The sequence below is a fragment of the Myotis myotis genome, unplaced genomic scaffold (genome assembly GCF_014108235.1).
Source record: "Myotis myotis isolate mMyoMyo1 unplaced genomic scaffold, mMyoMyo1.p scaffold_m19_p_1, whole genome shotgun sequence".
NCBI classification, from domain to species: domain Eukaryota; kingdom Metazoa; phylum Chordata; class Mammalia; order Chiroptera; family Vespertilionidae; genus Myotis; species Myotis myotis.
Genome location: NW_023416313.1, coordinates 147,340,755 through 147,359,641, shown reverse-complemented (window position 1 = coordinate 147,359,641; position 18,887 = coordinate 147,340,755). Strand labels below are relative to the sequence as shown.

At 60.5% G+C, this 18,887-nt stretch overlaps 1 protein-coding gene across 12 annotated transcripts; it reads left to right on the top strand.

The window, feature by feature from the left end:
• The first annotated feature begins 191 nt into the window (after positions 1-191).
• Positions 192-17,156, top strand: CARMIL3 (capping protein regulator and myosin 1 linker 3). 12 transcript variants are annotated; one of them, XM_036355204.1, is made up of 40 exons: positions 192-475; positions 1,956-2,050; positions 2,359-2,409; positions 2,505-2,564; positions 2,650-2,765; positions 2,980-3,077; positions 3,309-3,379; positions 3,481-3,554; positions 3,753-3,828; positions 3,909-3,997; positions 5,005-5,099; positions 5,305-5,391; positions 5,605-5,714; positions 5,823-5,900; positions 6,420-6,496; positions 6,578-6,682; positions 6,776-6,845; positions 7,327-7,408; positions 7,534-7,630; positions 7,753-7,807; positions 7,890-8,062; positions 8,303-8,371; positions 8,590-8,683; positions 8,769-8,867; positions 9,239-9,367; positions 9,525-9,638; positions 9,972-10,147; positions 10,906-10,993; positions 11,122-11,265; positions 11,538-11,601; positions 11,716-11,924; positions 12,264-12,364; positions 12,939-13,254; positions 13,570-13,698; positions 14,351-14,417; positions 14,528-14,617; positions 16,105-16,205; positions 16,297-16,471; positions 16,599-16,715; positions 16,831-17,156. In XM_036355204.1, exons 1-40 carry the CDS (start codon positions 436-438, stop codon positions 16,857-16,859), a joined length of 4,110 nt encoding a protein of 1,369 aa, XP_036211097.1. In that variant the 5' UTR covers positions 192-435; the 3' UTR covers positions 16,860-17,156. The 12 variants fall into 12 exon arrangements, with proteins under 12 accessions (XP_036211097.1, XP_036211101.1, XP_036211091.1 ...); XM_036355208.1 differs by having other exon boundaries at positions 16,291-16,471; positions 16,599-16,709; positions 16,834-17,156; XM_036355198.1 differs by having other exon boundaries at positions 16,291-16,471; positions 16,599-16,709.
• The last annotated feature ends 1,731 nt before the right edge of the window (positions 17,157-18,887 follow it).

The window sequence follows — 18,887 nt, the reverse complement described above, 5'->3', positions numbered from 1 at the left end:
GGGCCTTGCAAGGATGAACGGGGTACCCAGACCCACGAACAAAAGACATGGGCTTTGCTCGTGATGCTCGAGGAGTGTGTGGCACGCAAGGCGGGGACGCTGTCCCCCGCCTAGGAGATGGCCCGGGCTCCTGGCAACACGCACCAGGCGTCGCACGCGGGAGCAGGCAGGAGGGGTGGGCGCGAGCGCGCGGGGTCTCACGCAGCCGGGAGGCGCGGCACGCATGCTCAGTCCCGCGCTTCCCCGGGCGGGCGGGGGACCCGGCGCCGGGAGGCGGGGGCAGGAGCGCTCACGCAGCCGCCCCGACTGGAGCGGGCTCGGCGGCTGCAGCATCGCTCAGCGCCGGGGCCCTGCCGGAGCCGGGTCTAGCATGTGCCGCGGCTCCCCGGCGGTGGCGGTAGCTCCTCTGCAGCAGCGGCAGCAACAGCAGCCGCCATGGCCAAGTCCAGCACGGAGCTCACCCGCGAGCTGCAAGGTACGAGGCTGCGGTGGTCTCCGGGACGCCAGGTCTGGGAGCGTTCGAGACCCAGTGCGCTCCTCCCCACGGTACACCCCGGCCCCGGTGCCTCCCGCCCCGCCCCCGCCCCATGCATCCCGCTTGCAAGGCAACCCCCTCCCCTGCCCCTGCATCCTAGCTGCGGGCATCTGACCCCGGAGCATCCTCCGCTGCCCCCCCTCGCCTCACCCTGTCAGGACCTTCCTGTCCCAGAGCCGCCCGTGCTGATCTTTGGTGACAGGTACAGTCCCCTCGCCGTCCCTAGGGCTGACTCTCAGGCCCACCCCTAAGCGAGGCGGCTTGTCTTCTCTCCGGAGAGTCCTTGTTTCCCCGCCGGGCGGAGCCAGGCCCACCCCGGGCTGCACGAAGGGAGCTGCCCCTGGTCCTGACCGCCTCTTGGCTCTACACCCTCCCTCTCCCGGCCCCGCCCCGGAACTGGCCCCGGAGAGCCCCCTGGCAGCCTAGCAGCGCCCAGACCAGTGGGGCAAAGAAGGGAGTCAGGGAAGAGGGCCTGCATTGGAGCTAAAAGCTAGAGCAAGATCTCTGCAGCTCACCTCCCACAGTGCCCCCGTCCCAGCCGGCCCCCTTCTCACTACCTTACACCCACACCTCAAGGCCTCTCCTGTTTGCATGGCCCAAACCAAGGCCCGGGCCCCCAGCGCTGCCACAGCCCTGACCCCCAGAGGCAGCAGCCCAGGCAGAGATCAGGCTCTCAAGGATCCTCAGAGGCGTGCGGGCCTTGGCGATTTCCCACACCTACACACACACACAAGCACAATCCTGAGATGTGTGTACAAACATCTCTATAGCGCCTGGACCCCCACCTCTCCCTCCTTCTCTCTCTCTCTCTCTCTCTCTCTCTCTCTCTCTCTCTCTCTCTCTCTCTCGATGGTCTGCCAGCAGATGGATAGGGTTTCATTTAAACACTAACTCCACCTGCCACACACACCGGAACCTTCTGGCTCCATGCCCCTTTCACAACTGCAAGCACAGCATACTCATTCACACTTCCCCATTCCCACCAACGGCATCTGCAGAAGGCACGCACACACGCGTTGTAAAAGGCAGACACACTCACACCCAAGACCACCTAGAATGTAGTTAAAGGGACCCGCCCACACCCCCACACACTGACTCACTGTGTATGGGTTGACAGCCTGTAGTGAACAGGCTGGAAAAACCCTTCACACCCTCAGAAGTGTAAGACACGCCCTCCCACAGACAGGGTCACCCCGCGGCTGTCTTTTGATTCAGAAACATCAGGTACCAGAGTTTTCTCCACACCCCCTCCCTCTCTAATAGGAAGAGAAAAGTCACCCAAGAAGGAAAGGTGTGTGTCCCTGTCCTTCTTTGTCTCTCTTCTTCTCTCTCCTCCCACCTGACTCTGCCCCCGGAGAGCCCCGAGGAGGTGGGTGGCCAGGGTAAGGGGAGCTCTGAGCAGGCCCCTATCCACCTGCAGACAGCATCCGGAGGTGCCTGAGCCAAGGGGCTGTGCTCCAGCAACATCGCGTGAAGCTGGAGACAAAGCCCAAGAAGTTTGAGGACCGAGTGCTGGTGAGGGCACTGGGCTTGGGAGCAGAGGGAGGCCCCAAGGGCAGCAGGGCTGCTGAGGGCAGAGAGCCTGGGAGGCAGGGAACACAGAGGTGGGGAAGAGCTGAGGAGCCATAGTGTAGGAGAGGGTTAGGCTGGGCTGGGTCAACATCCAGGAGATTAGAATGGGGCATGAGAGAGAGGGAGGACCCCCAGCACAGAGGGCCGCTGCTGGCCAGGTTGCACACAGGCTGAGGGGGCTAAAGGAGGGCAGGAATCGATGGCCCAGGGAATGGCCATTTGCTGCTGATTTTCTTTTCCTTTCTCTGAAGGCCCTGACCTCCTGGCGCCTCCACCTCTTCCCCCTGAAAGTCCCAGCTAAGGTAAGTTGGGCTGAGGAGCGGAGAGCACCTGGCATGCTCCCTCCTGAGCGTGGCAGCCAGACCCCTACCATGAGCTGAGCATCCCACACCCCCAGGTGGAGAGCTCCTTCAATGTCCTGGAGATCCGGGCCTTCAACACACTCAGTCAGAACCAGGTGAGCACCAGGGCCTGGGCCCCACTATCGGGCCAGCAGGAGGAAGGGGTCAATATGTGAGGCCCTGCTGCTCCCTCGCCCCCAGATCCTAGTGGAGACAGAACGAGGCATGGTGAGCATGCGGCTGCCATCAGCTGAGAGTGTGGACCAAGTGACGCGACATGTGAGCTCAGCCCTCTCCAAGGTCTGCCCTGGCCCTGGGTGAGTGGCAAAGGAGGAATCGCAAGGGGGTGGACAACAAGGAGACCTCTCCCTCCTCCCCTCCTTCCCTCCTTCCCCTGGACCCGAGCTCCGAGGACAGCAAGGAGAAGAACAAGCATGTTCTTGCTCCTGTTTTTTCCTGGGGATCCAGAAGCCATAAGACATTGAGAGCCTCTGTTCACCTCTCTCTGGGATGGATTTGTTCATCTTCTAGGTGTCTAATCCGGCGTGGAAATGCAGACACTCCAGAAGGGCCCCGAGACACATCCCCCAACTCTGAGACTTCCACATCTACCACTCACAGTGTGTGTGGTGAGCAGGGGCAGACCTGACGAAAGTGGGACCTGAACCACCCTGCCCCTTGTCCAGAGTCCTTTATATATGGGGTTTCACCTGCCCCGAGGACCCCACAGCTCCCGGACCTCAGAGGTTCATGGTGTAGCAGGAACCCAGGACATAAAATGACCTTGACCTTTCCTTGACCCCCAAACCTGTTCCTCTTTCCCTTGCCCCTCGTGGAGCCAACCCATATTCTGCCCACAGGTGGCTTCTCCGAGACCTACGCTGCCCTGTGTGACTACAATGGGCTGCACTGCCGGGAGGAGGTGCAATGGGTGCGTTGGGCAGGGACCCACTGTTTGGGCAGCTGGGACCTGGAGGGAGGGGGCAGAGGAGGAGGAGGGGAGCAGGTGTGAGCCAGTTCTACCTCTGCAAGGATGTGGACACCATCTATCATGCCGAGGATAACCGCGAGTTCAACCTTTTAGATTTCAGCCACTTGGAGAGCCGGTAAGCTGATGGGATAGACTCCCCACCCCCACCACAGAAGCCCTTCTGATCCCACCCACAGTCCCAGCTCTCTCTCCCCAACCCCCCTGCACTGCCTTCTACCCATCCAGGCTTTCCCCAGCCCAACCACTCTATCCCCAGTCTCTTCTTTCCTGCCCACCTGCTCACCCTTTCCTACCCACTTCAATCTCCCCACAGAGACTTGGCCCTAATGGTGGCAGCCCTGGCCTACAACCAGTGGTTCACCAAACTCTACTGCAAGGACCTGCGGCTGGTAGGGACGAGGAGGGGTGGTGGAAGTGGGAGGAGAAGTGTCCTCTCTGGTCCCTGGTCACAGCATCCCTCTGTCCTCAGGGCTCTGAAGTGCTAGAACAGGTGCTACATACCCTGAGCAAGTCGGGGAGCCTCGAAGAGCTGGTGCTGGACAACGCTGGACTGAAGACGTGAGCCAGCCTCCTCCTTGGGCGGTGGTGCCCCCGCGATGTAATCTTAGGGCAACAGAACCTCAGAGCACGATAGGGGCCTCTGAGCTATCTCATCCTGCTCCTCACTTTACAGAAGACTCTGGGGCCCAAAGAGGGCAGAAAACAAGTCCATGGTCACGCTGGACTCAGACCTAAGCCTCCTGACCCCAGCCAGCTCCAGGGCCTGCCCCAGCTCCAGGGCCTTCCCCAGCAGGGCCTGCCCCAGCTCCAGGGCCTTCCCCAGCAGGGCCTGCCCCAGCTCCAGGGCCTGCCCCAGCTCCAGGGCCTGCCCCAGCTCCAGGGCCTTCCCAGCTCCAGGGCCTGCCCCAGCTCCAGGGCCTTCCCCAGCTCCAGGGCCTTCCCCAGCTCCAGGGCCTTCCCAGCTCCAGGGCCTGCCCCAGCTCCAGGGCCTTCCCCAGCTCCAGGGCCTTCCCAGCTCCAGGGCCTGCCCCAGCTCCAGGGCCTTCCCCAGCTCCAGGGCCTTCCCAGCTCCAGGGCCTGCCCCAGCTCCAGGGCCTTCCCCAGCTCCAGGGCCTGCCCCAGCTCCAGGGCCTTCCCCAGCAGGGCCTTCCCCAGCTCCAGGGCCTGCCCCAGCTCCAGGGCCTTCCCCAGCTCCAGGGCCTGCCCCAGCTCCAGGGCCTTCCCCAGCTCCAGGGCCTTCCCCAGCTCCAGGGCCTTCCCCAGCTCCAGGGCCTTCCCCAGCTCCAGGGCCTTCCCCAGCAGGGCCTTCCCCAGCAGGGCCTGCCCCAGCATGCTCCACCAACCACCAGGCAGGGTGGGTTTCTCTGACTCGAGGGCCCGAAGCTGGGCTTTGCCTCAGCACAGCTTCTCTTGTGCTCCGGAGTGGTGACAAGTTCCGTGCCAGACCCTGAGCTGCTCCCCACCTTGGGGGCTCTATCCTTTGCAGTCCCAGCCAGGCGGGCAGGTGGAGGAGAAGGGGAAGCCCAGGGCCTGGGACAAACAAACCCTTCCTCCCCCGCCTGAAGGGACTTTGTCCAGAAGCTGGCCTGCGTGTTTGGGGAGAACGGAAGCTGTGTGCTACATGCCCTCACTCTGTCCCACAATCCCATCGAGGACAAGGGTGAGCCCGGAATCCTACCCCCACCGCAGTGCAGACCCCTGACCTAGCCCAGAGCCCAGCCCGGTCTGAACAGTGGATCTCCAACCTGATACCAGCCCCTGCCCCAACACCTCCATCCTTCACCCCAGGGCTGTACCCCACTCACACCCCTACTCTGACTGTGCCACCTGCTCCCACTGGGTGCATTTCTCTCCCCACTCCCCAGGTTTCCTCAGTCTGAGCCAGCAGCTCCTCTGCTTCCCCACGGGCCTCACCAAACTGTGCCTGGCCAAGACCGCCATTTCCCCTCGAGGTATTTGCACTGGGGACCCTGACGTGTGACCATTAACCTCCCCAGTGCTGCCTAGGATGTTGAGCCCCGTCCAGAGGCATATCCACACACTCACACAGCCTCCCGGGGATCAAGGGAAGGAAAGGAGCCACATTAGGGGTGGGGGGAAGCGTTGTACACCCGGAGAAGAGGTGGGGATGGGGGCCAACCCAGCCCAGTGCCCGCTGTGCTCAGGGCTCCAGGCGCTGGGCCAGACCTTCGGGGCCAACCCGGCCTTTGCCAGCTCCCTTCGATACCTGGACCTGAGCAAGAACCCTGGGCTGCTTGCCACAGACGAGTCCAATGTGAGTCCACGGAGCACAGCCTCCAGCCCCTGCCGAAGCACGCTCAGGCTGCAGGGCCTGGGTCTCTATCTCCCCTTCCCCTGCAACTCCTCTGCCCTCCCTTCCCAGGCCCTGTACAGTTTCCTGGCCCAGCCCAACGCTCTGGTGCACCTGGACCTGGCAGGGACTGACTGTGCCATTGACTCGGTGAGGGGTGGGTTGGTTATGGTGGACCAGCCTGCAGTGACTGGGGAGGCCAGTGTAGGTCTGTGCCCCACCACCTTCCTTGGGTATGAAGATGGGCAGAGCTGGCAGGATGGCTTCAGGTTCAGCTGACTTGTAAAGCAATGCCCACAGCTGACACCGGTGCCGCACTTTATCTCGGTCCCTGCCCAAGGCTGTGCTGGCTCCATGAAAGCCAGCCCTCGCTCCATCCCCCTGGCCCAAGGCTGCATCCACCAGGAGGCTATGTGAACAAGGCACCTTGTGAGCCTGTGGTGACCCTGGCTTTACGCATCCATTGTCTGTGAGCCTCTCTACCACCCCTGGGGACCAAGCAAGGAGTAGACCCACTTTCCACAGGGGGGAAACCGAGGCAATACGAGGGGAAGTGGGCATCCATAGCTGGGCTCACATAGACTGACCATGGGGGGTAAGAGCAGGACCTTGATGGGGAGGGAGGACCCCTCCCAGCCCCTGTGAGACCCACCATGTCTCTCCCCACAGCTTCTGGGTGCCCTGCTCCATGGCTGCTGCTCCCACCTAACCTACCTCAACCTGGCGCGTAACAGCTGCTCTCACAGGTGGGAGTGTGAGGGGCGCAGGAAGGGATGGGGCAAGTGGTGGGTGTCCCTCTCCCTTGCTGACCCCAGGGGTCTCTGCAGGAAGGGCCGGGAGGCCCCACCAGCCTTCAAGCAGTTCTTCAGCAGCGCCTACACGCTGAGCCACGTCAACCTGTCTGCCACAAAGCTGCCCCTGGAGGCCCTCAGGTCGGGTGGGTGCAGGGCTGGGGGAGCGTCCACGGGGAGCCATGAGAGAAGGGGCGAGAGGTGCAAGTGGGCCTGCTGGCCTTCCCCCCACAGGGCGCTGCTGCAGGGCCTCTCCCTCAACAGCCACCTCAGTGATCTGCACCTGGACCTCAGCGGCTGTGAGGTGAGCCCTCCGTCCCCAGTCCCACTGCTTGTCCCCCACCCGCTGTTCATTTCTCTGACCTAGTCAAACCCTGGCAGTCTCTTGCCTCTGCACCACTCCTCTGTGACCCCCAACCTGATCACACCCCCACTTTCCCGCCTCAGTCTGTGGTCTGCGTCCCTCTTTCCAGAGGTCATTTTCAGTCTCCAGTATCTCCCCCCTTAAAGCTTTGCGGACGGAGATACCAGGCTTTCCCACCAGAGGGCAGGAGCGAGCTATCTCGGGTGCAGCGGCCTGGAGACTTTTCTGACTGAAAGGGAGAGAGCCCTGGGGAAGAATCTGGTGTGGAGAAGGGGCCTCCTGATTTTACACCCCAGACCTGATATGACCTTGAGTCCTGGCGTAACTACTTTGGTCTCTGAACATTAAAGGTGCCCTCCTCCCGCCCTTACCCTGCCTCCCCCCGCCCTTACCCTTACCCACCCCTACCCTGTTCCTGCAGCTCCGCTCAGCAGGAGCCCAGGCTTTGCAAGAGCAATTGGGGGCTGTCACCTGTGTGGGCAGCCTGGATCTGTCAGACAATGGTGAGTGGAGGTGCTTTCTTCCTGGGAGCCAGGTGGGGACAGGGCCTGGAGCGTGGGGGAGAAGCGTTAAGGAGACTCCTGTGAGCCTGGGCCTCAAGGCCAGGCCTCTCCCATCTACTGGCCAGGGTTTGACTCCGACCTCCTGACACTGGTGCCCGCACTTGGCAAGAACAAGTCCCTCAAGCACCTGTTCCTGGGCAAGAACTTCAATGTCAAGGCCAAGTAAGGCCCCTCCCCATACACAGACCCTCACTCTGTCAGCCCCCTCTCCTTTTGGCTCACTGTACTGCCTCTGACCCCCTCCCTACTCCCCCAATTTCATGACCCCAGCCCTCTCCCCACAGGACCCTGGAGGAGATCCTCCACAAGCTGGTGCAGATGATCCAGGAAGAGGACTGTGTGAGTGACGGGCGGGAGGGCGGGGAAACCTGCTGTGGCGGGAGCCTTGGGAACTGGGCCCAACCCCTACTTGCCCACACAGTCCCTGCAGTCACTGTCTGTGGCAGACTCCCGGCTGAAGCTGCGCACCAGCATCCTCATCAATGCCCTGGGCAGCAACACCTGCCTGGCCAAGGTGGATCTGAGCGGCAATGGCATGGAGGACATTGGGGCCAAGATGCTGTCTAAGGCCCTGCAGATAAACTCCTCCCTCAGGTGGGTCCCCAGTTGAAACTTCTGACCCCCTACGGGCATGTGCACACACACACACACACACACACACACACACACACACACGCCCTTCCTGCTTGCCTTGCTCTGCCCCAGCTTCCAGGAAACCCTCAGTCCCAAACCATCTCTGAGTCTGCCTCATTACCCAGGAAAGGAGGGGCTGTGTCCTGCCCCTTAACAGGAACTCAGAGGGAGGGTAACAAGCTGTGCTCAACCTCTCCCCAGAACTATCCTGTGGGATCGGAACAATACATCTGCCCTGGGCTTTCTGGACATTGCGAGGGCCCTGGAGAGGTGAGTGGACCAGGCCCTTCCCTGACCCAGGCCCCCAGCTTCCTGGGCCTGGACCAAGCCTGAACTAACTCAGCCTCACCTCAGCCCTCTTGACCTATTTGCACAGAAATGTTAGAAAGGGCCATGGACGAGGGAAGTGGTCAGCAAGAGGTGGGTCTGGGGGAGCAGGGGCCTCTCCTCATCTCCTCCTCCACGTAGCTGTGCGCTTACGTCCACAGCAACCACACGCTGCGCTTCATGTCCTTCCCCGTGAGCGACATCTCCCAAGCCTACCGCAGCGCCCCGGAGCGCACTGAGGACGTCTGGCAGAAGGTGGCGGTCTAAGTAGGGTGGAACAGAGAGGGCAGGGGCCAGCCCACATCCCCAGGCCCTGACCCGCTCACCCGGTCATCTCCAGATCCAGTGGTGCTTGGTGAGGAACAACCACTCCCAGACGTGTCCCCAGGAGCAGGCCTTCAGGCTGCAGCAGGGCCTGGTGACCAGCAGCGCCGAGCAAGTAAACGTTTCCCTCTGGGACACAGGGGGCATGTGTGGGTCATGCATGGGGCATGCAAGGCACAGGTGTGATGTAACAGGGGGCAGGGGAGCATGAAAGAGGCATCATGTGATGCCCATAACTGGGCTCAAGTATGGGGAAGAAGAGGGGCCCCCAAAACGAGAGAACATGTGGGCAAACAGTGGGGGCCCCAGAAAAGGGAGCTCCACTGGGCATTCACGAAGGGTTTCCCCAGAAGTGAGAGCAGGCCATCCAGAGATATCACCACCACCCAGGCAGTGCTGGCACCAATAGCACTGCCCAAGGAGACAGAGAAACCTGGGAGGGTGTTGTGCGGGGTCCCCCTAACACTCCTGCCGGCTGTGCTGCAGATGCTGCAGCGGCTGTGTGGACGCGTGCAGGAGGAGGTCCGGGCCCTGAGGCTGTGCCCCCTGGAACCCGTGCAGGATGAGCTGCTCTACGCTCGGGACCTCATCAAAGACGCCAAGAACTCCCGGGCGGTGAGCCCTGCACCACACCCCACACACTCTCCCTGGCAATCCAGAACCCAGGAAGGCCAGCCATGCTAGCCCAGAAGGGTCTGGGCCCTGCCTGTGCATCTGCCCTCCAGGCACAAAGGCCTGTGTCTGGCCTGACCATAACCCCTTCCTCACACAGCTGTTTCCCAGCCTCTATGAGCTGGGGCACGTGCTGGCCAACGACGGGCCTGTGCGGCAGAGGCTGGAGTCTGTAGCCAGTGAGGTGTCCAAGGCTGTGGACAAGGAGCTGCAGGCAAGTCCTGGGGAAAGAGTCTGGTGTTGACCCAGGCTCTAAGCCGAGGGCTAGGCCTGCCCGGGGAGATTACTGGGGCAAGAAGGAAACGCAGAGCTGAGACCACCCACATTCCCACTGTGCCAAGACATTACTAGACACTGGGCTTGAATTGTCTCTGCTAGCTTCCGTCTTGGCCCCTGGCCTCTCCCCTCTCCCCTGGACTGACTTCCCTGTCCATATGGTGGGGTGGACACCTGAGGGGCTGGAAGAGACAGGCTGTTGTCTCTCGGCTGGGAAGCCACCCCTGACCCTGCCCCGCTTTGGGCTCTGGCCTCCCTTCCCCCATACTAGGTGATCCTGGAGTCCATGGTCAGCCTCACGCAGGAGTTATGTCCCGTGGCCATGCGGGTAGCTGAGGGGCACAACAAGATGCTGAGCAATGTGGCCGAGCGCGTCACTGTGCCCCGAAACTTCATCCGCGGGGCGCTGCTGGAGCAGGCCGGCCAGGACATTCAGAACAAGCTGGAGTGAGAGGCAGACGGGTTGGGGCAGGGCTGGACTGGACCCAGAACACTTAGGATCTTGGGGCCCAGCTCTCAACCATGAATAATGAATGGCACAATCTCCATTACCAGGGATAAATCTTTAACCAACTGCAACCTTGCTATTCAGGGTCGGACTGGTCTTTGCCCTAGAAATCTAAGTGCTGAGCTGGGGTTTAGGAGCCGGGCAGTGCGCACAGAGGCGCGCACACACACATAGCCCCACACGCACACCGAGTCATCTCCCGAAAACAAACACAGCCTCTGCGGAGGCATGGCCAAAGAGAATGGATGTGATTGGAGTGTGTGGACTACACGCTCTCCCTCCCAGTTTTCACCCCTGGGCCTCTTTCATTCTGGGTCTGGGTGCCACCACTCTCCAAAGCAAAGAAAAAGAAAAATTATTACAAGAAGAACTGGTTTCTGCTCTTACAGCAGAGACCAGAAGAGCTCTCTCGGCACCCCAACTCACCCAGCTCTGCTGACTGGAGCTCCAGGGGCCTTCAGTCTCTTTGCCCACCTCCTAACCCACACACACCCAGGCAGGAGGTCGGTGGGTGGGACTGAGTATGCCTTCATGGAGATTTGAGTGTGGCCCTCAGGAGCCTCCTACAGCATGTTAGGGCCTCCTTGGATGGCCGGGGCGGGCTAGCTGGCCCTCCCCCTCAGGGACCTGGGGAAGGGCAGGGCTGAGGCTCAGGGCGGGGGAAGGAGTGGCTGAGCAGCCCCACCTGTGCCCACAGTGAAGTGAAGCTCTCAGTCGTCACCTACTTAACCAACTCCATAGTGGATGAGATCCTGCAGGAGCTATACCACTCACACAAGAGCCTGGTAAGGTTTCTGAACCCTGGCCAGGTTCAGACAGGCCCTGAATGTGGGCATCATACTACCTCCCCCAGCCCCCTCCCCTCAAGGCTCTGGGAGGTAGACCACTTCCTTAGGATCCTGTCCTTCCCCAGGCCCGGCACCTGGCCCAGCTAAGGACACTATCAGATCCATCAGGGGGACCGGGCCAAGGGCAGGATCTGTCCTCCCGGGGCCGGGGCCGGGGCCGTAACCATGACCACGAGGAGACCACAGATGATGAACTTGGGACTAACATCGTGAGCACCCCATCCCCATCCGCTCCCTAACCTAGGTCCTGCCCCTGAACCTGGAAAATACTGTCCCCTTCCACTTCTCCGGACTCCACCCGCCCCTTACGGAACTGGTCTCATCCACCAGCCCCGACCAGCCCAGCCTCTTCCCTAATCCCAATGCCCAGACCCCTGAGGAGAGGGAGGCAGGAGGGACTCTAAAAAGAAGGTTTCGTGAGAAATGGAGGCTCCAGATGAGATCCTGCCATGTGCCCCACTATTCACCTCCATTTCTACAGGACACCATGGCCATCAAAAAGCAAAAACGCTGCCGCAAGATCCGGCCAGTGTCCGCCTTCATTAGTGAGTCCCCAGCTTCGATTCTATTGGCCCTGTTTCCCTTTCCTTTTCCTGTCTCGCCAGACTGCTTTCTCCCTGTCCCTCCTGCTAGTTCCTCTAACGCTGCTGTCCCCACAGGTGGGAGCCCTCAGGACATGGAAAGCCAGCTGGGGAGTCTGGGGATCCCTCCTGGTTGGTTCTCAGGACTCGGGAACAGCCAGCCCACTGCCAGTGGCTCCTGGGAAGGTCTATCCGAGCTTCCCACTCACGGCTATAAACTAAGGCATCAAACACAAGGCAGACCCCGGCCCCCCAGGACCACCCCTCCAGGACCTGGTCGGCCCAGTGTGAGTCCCTAAGGCCTCTCGAGAGGATCGACTTCACAAGGCCAGGCGCGGAGCACCAGCCTCGGGGGATGTGGCGGGGGCCCTGGCAGGCCACCAAAAGAGGGGCTCTCCAGTTTGGATGGGAGCTAGACCTTGTCACAGATAGGAAATTCGTCTGCCAGACAGTAGCAGTCATGTGGAGAGAGCTGCCAAGCTTAGTAAATTTCCAGGTGGACTGGAGTCTAAATGTCCATGGGGCCAAGAGAGGCCAGTCCACGTCCAAAGGGGCAGAAGGCCCTGGTGGAGGGGAGGGCCTTCCTGGCCCGGATGAGATTCCCTACAGGACTTTCCTCCCAGCAGGTGCCCGTGCCTGGGACACGTCAGGAGAATGGGATGGCCACCCGCTTGGATGAGGGGCTGGAGGACTTCTTCAGCCGAAGGGTCATGGATGAGAGTTCCAGGTGTGGCACCGAGACATACTCCCATTCACCAGGCCCCGAGGCTTGGAAGGACTCATGTCTGCCCATCTCCCATGGAGACGGGGCCCCGGGACAAAGCCAGTCTCTGGGACATTCCCTCACATTCTCGTCCTTCCACACCTAGCCCTTGTCTCCCATGTTTTCTTAGTCTCAGGACAGCTAACTAGAAAGGATGGGGCCAGTGGGGTGGTGGGGATGGGCTGGGGCAGGTTGGGGCTGGCTGCAGGCCCTGGGTGGTATGACCATTAGGGTAAGAGGCCTGAGGGCATGTTCTCAGTCACTGTCCTGCCCTGAGGAACTGGGTCACTTGGATAGACAGAGGGGAGGGCAGGAGCGTGCCTGGGAGGAAGAGTTGATCTGCTAGAGGATTATGACGGGGAAGGTGAGGACACCATCTCCCCTGAGATAAGTGGGGAGGGCTGCAGAGCCGCAGGAGAGCTAGATGAGAGGAAACTGGGAGGTTTGTGAGACCTGAGATAGACGACCAGCACCACCCTCTGCATCTGGCATTTACGTCTCCCTGAGCCCCGCCATTAACGCACCCCGACCTGCTCAGCTGCCCTCGGACCCTGCGGCCCCTGCGGCCAGGCCTCCCGGAGCCTCCACTGCCTCCACTGCAGAAGAAGAGGCGCCGAGGCCTGTTTCACTTTCGTCGGCCCCGGAGCTTCAAGGGGGACAGGGGGCCAGGGTCCCCCACCACTGGACTCCTCCTCCCTCCACCCCCACCCCCACCCCCAACTCAGGAGAGCCCCCCCAGCCCAGACCCTCCCAGCCTCGGCAACAACTCTTCCCCCTGCTGGAGCCCAGAGGAGGAGAGCGGCCTGCTCCCTGGACTGGGGGGGAACCGGGGGCCTTCCTTCCGCAGGAAGATGGTAAGTGAGGCAGGAGGTCTGTGCCCTCCCCGTTTGCTGTCCCACACATAGCCCACCTGCTCATCCCACCCAGGCAATTAAGGGGAGGATGCTAGGGACTCTGGGGAACTTTGGTCATCCCAACTCCCTGCTCCTTGCGAGTGGGCTGGGCCTGTAGAGCATGCTGGGAGTGCTGCGTGCATTTTGGGTAGTGGAAAAACTCTTCCAAGGGTGTGGGCAGGGGGCTCCGAGGGGCAGGGGCCCTCCCACTGCCTTGCTGCCTGTGGAACCCCTCCTCCCTCAGGAACTGCTTGTAAACCTGAGAACTTGTTTCAGGGTTCTGAGGGGTCAGAGCCAGGGGAGGGGGGCCAGGCCCCTGGGACAGCACAACAGCCAAGAGTCCAGGGTGTTGCCCTTCCTGGGTTGGGAAGAACCAAAGGTTGGAGCTTCGATGGGAAACAAGAGGTGAGAGGAGCCCAAGCGGTGAAGTGAGGGTCCTATGGGTCCCTGTCTACCGCCCCCTCCTTCCTGCACTCCCACCCCTGGTGGGTCAGTGGAAAAAACCATGCACTGGGGGTAGAGGTGTTCGCTGCAGCTCTGCCCATACCAGACACTTGCCGTGGGATCCCGGGCAGGTCACCTAACCTCTGGGGCCTCTACTTCCTTGTAAAATGGGCGGTCATAAAAATACTTACCTCCAGAGCTGTTTCCCAAACTTTGGTGACTTGATTACCACTTTAGGACTGATTTTTATCTTCTCCACATTCCACCTGTGTTATTATTTACATATTGTTTTCATTTAAATCAACTCGCCTTTTTTAACTTAGTCTGGACCTGTGTGTTATTATCTTTAAAACCAAAGTCCTGTTTTCTTTTACTACACATAAAAGAAACACATGACTGTTAAAATAGCAGTACTTTCATTCATGCGAGCCATTCCTGATGCCCCTAGGGTGGTCTGGGTGCCACTCTTTGGGGAAAACGGTGCAAGCGCCAGAGCAGAAGCCCCTTGCTAACTGCAGCCCCCGCCTGGAGAGGGCGTTTCTGATCCCCACTGCCCCCGCCCCCCACCCCCCAACCCCCCCACCCCCCGCCCCCGACTCGACTCCCCTTTCAGGGCACAAGCCCAGACCTGGAGGACAGCGTCCAGGCTTGGCAGAAACGGCGCTCTTCGGATGATGCAGGTGAGCACAGTCACCCTCCCTTCCTTCTTTTGACCCCTCTCTCAGGGGCCCCTCCTAATTTGCCTTTCCCGGTCCCCTGTTCCATCCCCCCCCCCCCGCCTCCACTCCAGGGCCTGGAGCCTGGAAGCCGCCACCACCACCTCAAAGCACCAAGCCGAGCTTCAGCGCCATGCGCCGTGCAGAGGCCACCTGGCACATAGGTACGGGCCCCTCTCTCTGGCAGCAGCGCTAAGGCCCAGGCTGTGCCCACAGACCCAGAAGCCACGCCCCTGCATCGGGGAGTCCTAGGTGGGGCCATGAAGACTCAACACGGGAAATGTTTAAGGATATTTACAAAGCGAGAGCCAAGAGACAGCCCAACCCAAAGAAAGGCCCGACGGAACAGACGTGGCTTTGCCAGGACTGGCAGACAAGAGCACACACTGTGGGAGATTCCAGATAGTTCTCTAGGCAGGGCCACCCGTGGTCCCTGTCAGCAGAGTGGCGCCCTCTACAGACAAGTCCTCTCTCTGACCCTCAGCTGGGAAGAGTGGGCAAGTACTCGGCATGCCAGACCCACCTCAAACATTCCAGTCTCCTCCAAAAACAGCTGCCAAGCCACCCTCAGCTCATGCACCAGGTGCCACAGGGAAGGGGCCAGAGCCCGTCCTGCCCTGGAGGTCAGAAACCCTGGTTGTCAGGCCCAGCCCAGCCACCACCAGCAATAACCTTATACCAGTTATTGACCTTCTGGCTTTGAAACTCTGAAGGAATAAAAAGGAGGGTTCATGCTATGACATTCGCTTCTGCTGGGTTCAGAGCACCTTGTACCCACGGAGCCTCGGAAGGAAAGCTGGTCAGCTCAGCGTCAACCTAAGTTCCCACAGGCCTGGCGTCTGACCCTTCAACAGCACTGACAGGGACACATCTCACCGTAGATATAGACGCTCCACCACCCTCCTCCCCTCCACCGACGCCAGGGCACCAGGCACGTGCAGAGCCAGGCTGGCCCCTGACTTGGGAATGCCTGTGCTCTTGCCCATCCTCCAAGGCCCAGACAGTACTGGGGGCATCTTTGCTGGTTCCCCATCTCCCCCCCCCCCGCCGACAAAGTGGTTAAATAGGCAAAGTGGGGCTCCATCCTTCACTTAGACCACGGGAGTTGGATGCTCTGCTGCGTGCACACCCGCCCCAGCACCCTTCAGGCTTCTCTTACCCACACCCACAGACACGCACACAGACAACACCTTCCAGGTGGGTTACCCTCAGGCTCAATTTGCATAAAGCCACAGAAGCAGGAGGTGGGGGTGCCAGGGCGCCCCTCCTTGAGGCTCTCGCCAACTAAGTCAGACAGGAGACAAAGTCCTGGGAGAGCCAGGCTGCAGCCTTGGCAGGGCCCCGGGCACTGCAGCCCTGGCTGAGCAGCCCCGCCTGTGGGCCAGCCGGCCCCAGGCTCTGGCTCTATCCCAGCAGGAAAGAGCTCAGGCCCTGCTCTTCACGAGGGGCAGCCTGAGCCCACTCCAGAGGTGACGGGCTCCGGACCATCCTGGGGGCCAAGGTCTAAGGAAATGTGAGAGCAGAGGGAACATTAGCAGAGGCATAGGAGCAAATGGGGAAGCCCAGGCCTCCGGGCAACATAGGGGCAGGGGAGGGAGGGCTATGCAAGAATGCCTGTTCCTGCAGTTTCTTTTCTCTCCTCATCCCCTAGCTGAGGAGAGTGCCCCCAACCACAGCTGCCAGAGCCCCAGTCCCTCCTCCCAGGATGGGGAGGAGGAGAGGGAGAGGACCGTTCCCGCTAGGAATGCCAAGGTGAGGGCTGGCAAGGCGAGTGGGGAAGGCAGTTTGAAAAGGCAAAGGACTAACTAATGATCCAGCATCTTCCTTCTTCTGTCAGCTGCAGGACCCCCCGTTAGCTCCACGGCCCCCCAAGCCAGTGGCTGTGCCCAGGGGCCGCCGTCCCCCCCAGGAGCCAGGGGGCAGGGAAGAGGCTGAGGCTGGGGGTGCAGCCCCAGGAATGAACAAACCCCGGCTGAGGCTGGGCTCACAGCAGGACCAAGAGGAGTCCGAGGTCCAAGGTCTGCCGCCTGGCTGGAGGGGGCCTCGGGATGCCTCTGGGACCCCGCTGCCCACACCGGTCCCCATCCCAAGCACCCAGCTGGGAGCCCCACTCCTATGCCGGACCTGCCTTGGCTATCATTTCAGGGCTCTTAGATCCAGGCCGCCGGACTGCCCCCCTGAAGCCCAAGAGGACACGGCGGGCACAGTCCTGTGACAAGCTGGAGCCTGATAGAAGACGGCCCCCTGACTCCACAGGTGCCGGTGGGTGGGCCAGAGGGCAGTTCCCCTTCCCACCCTCCTGTCCAACATGGCGCACCCGATACGGGCGGCTGGCTCTCCCTGCCCAGGAAACAGGGCTCCCTGGATTTGTCCCCAGCAGGAACCAGTGAGCCAGGAACAGACTGACAGCCGCTGCTGCACCCTCCCCAGCCCTCCCCTCGACATGTGCCTCACAAGGACTGACCCCCTACCCCCTGCACCTCCAGGCCCCTCTGCCAGCCCATCCCACAGGGGCTGAATGGCAAGATGAGGTGTGGGGGCGAGAGGGGGACAGGGAGGGAGGGAGCAACCTGGAAAGAGGGAGGCTCTGAATGCCGGCTCCCTCAACAGAGAGTCGGGGTGGGGGGCATCTCCCTCCCTGGAGGGCAGATCTATCCCTCTACCCCCAGGGGCTCTCTCCCCACTTGTATAGAATAAAAAGAAAAATCACTGCCTGCCTTGCGTCTTTGCTGCCTTCCCCATTCACTGCCCCACACCCCACCATCTGTTCCCCTTCAGTGCTTGTTCTCAGTGGGGAAGAGGGAGGCATACCTCACAGGGTTGGGGCTGGGGCTCTGAGCAGAGAGGAGAGACTAGAGAAGTGATGGGCAGGTCAGAGGGGACCCCAGTAAGTGTCATGTGTAGGATCTGGGCTGAGCTGGCTGGAGAAGAGACCAAAATGATAGAAACCAGCACCAGTGTGTGTCCAGCTTTGGGGCGTGTGGTGGGATTGGAAGACCCCAGTGTACCAGGAGGAGACTTGGGAGCAGGGTGCTGTGCGTGTGTGTGCATGTGCGTGTGCATGCGTGTGTGTGTGTATGTGTGTGTTTACACATAGGCAGGCTCACTAATGGTGGAATTAGGTGGTGTGCCATCCTACAGGCACCATCAATAGTCAGAAATCTCCGCAGTAAAGCGGCCTGAAGGTGAACAGAGCATCTATGGCGTGAGAAGATTGATGATTACATTAATTTTTCCCATGGGTGTGCTGCCAAATACTAGCGTAGCATTCCAGACTCCAGCTCAAGAGCCTCTTCCTCTGTGAAGCCCTTCCTGATGCCCTCCCCTGACCCATCCCAGGGAACCCTCCCTCTTTGCGGCCCACTGCATCCTGACCAGATCCACACCTTTGCACCTGCCACACTTCATTGCGCTTGTCTATTGGCTTATCATCTCTGTCTGTGAGGTTGTCTGTTCTATGTACACACACCTCCCCAGGGCCGGGAGCTGTGTCCTAATCACCTGCATAGCCCCAGCCCCTGGCACAGTGCCTGGTACCCAGGAGCTGTCAGTAAGTGACTGCCCGCTTAGGGGCTGAAGGTGAAGGTGTTCTGGGGAACCTTATTGCCTACTCATCCCAGATCACCATCACATGGACCCAGATGTCTTCACGTGGGGCAGGCAGCCCTCAGGCAATTGCTCACTTCCCCTGATCTCACTAGGGAATGACTAATCTTTCCTCAGGATCTGTGCATGGTTTGGCCCCTCCCACAAGGAATCTCGGGTTGGGGGACAGTGAATTGTGGGCACTGGGGAGATGCCTCTGGAATCAGTCCTTCAGCACATCTCACTGGGGGTTGGTTGTGTGACCAGAATGTGAGACTGCATGCCCTTAAGCAATTGTGTCCATGACCTTGTGTCTCCCTGTTAAAGGGAGACTGGTGGCTGGGACACTGAATCTCATTCTCAGAGCTATGAGGTTCCGAGTGGTTTTTAAGGAGCACGTGAAGATCTCCATTCTGCTGAATTTGAGCTGGCATGAGTGAGTGTGTGTGAGTGACAAGTGTAGCCGGCGTTCTTTTATATGCGCAAATATCCTTAACAAGCATGATGTGGAGAGTGTCGTGAGACTGGGTGTGTTTCCCTATGTGTATCTGTAAGGCTATAACTGTCGTGGTGTCACAGAGAGTTTACGTGCTGGCATCTGTGCATGTCAAGATATGTGTGAGCCTGTGGGTTGTGGGTGCGTGTCTCCATCACTTCCCGGTGTGAATGTGTGTGCATCTCTGTGGTGCTGGGTGTGGGTGCGGTGTGAAGGAGAAGATGTGTGTCATTGTGTCCATGGAGGTCCTGCCTCTGAGCCACCTCCAGCCCACCCTCCTCCCCGAGATCTATGGCTCCCTCCCAGGCAGTGTCCCTGCCCCTCCTCTCTTCTCCCTCCCAACTGGAGGGAGG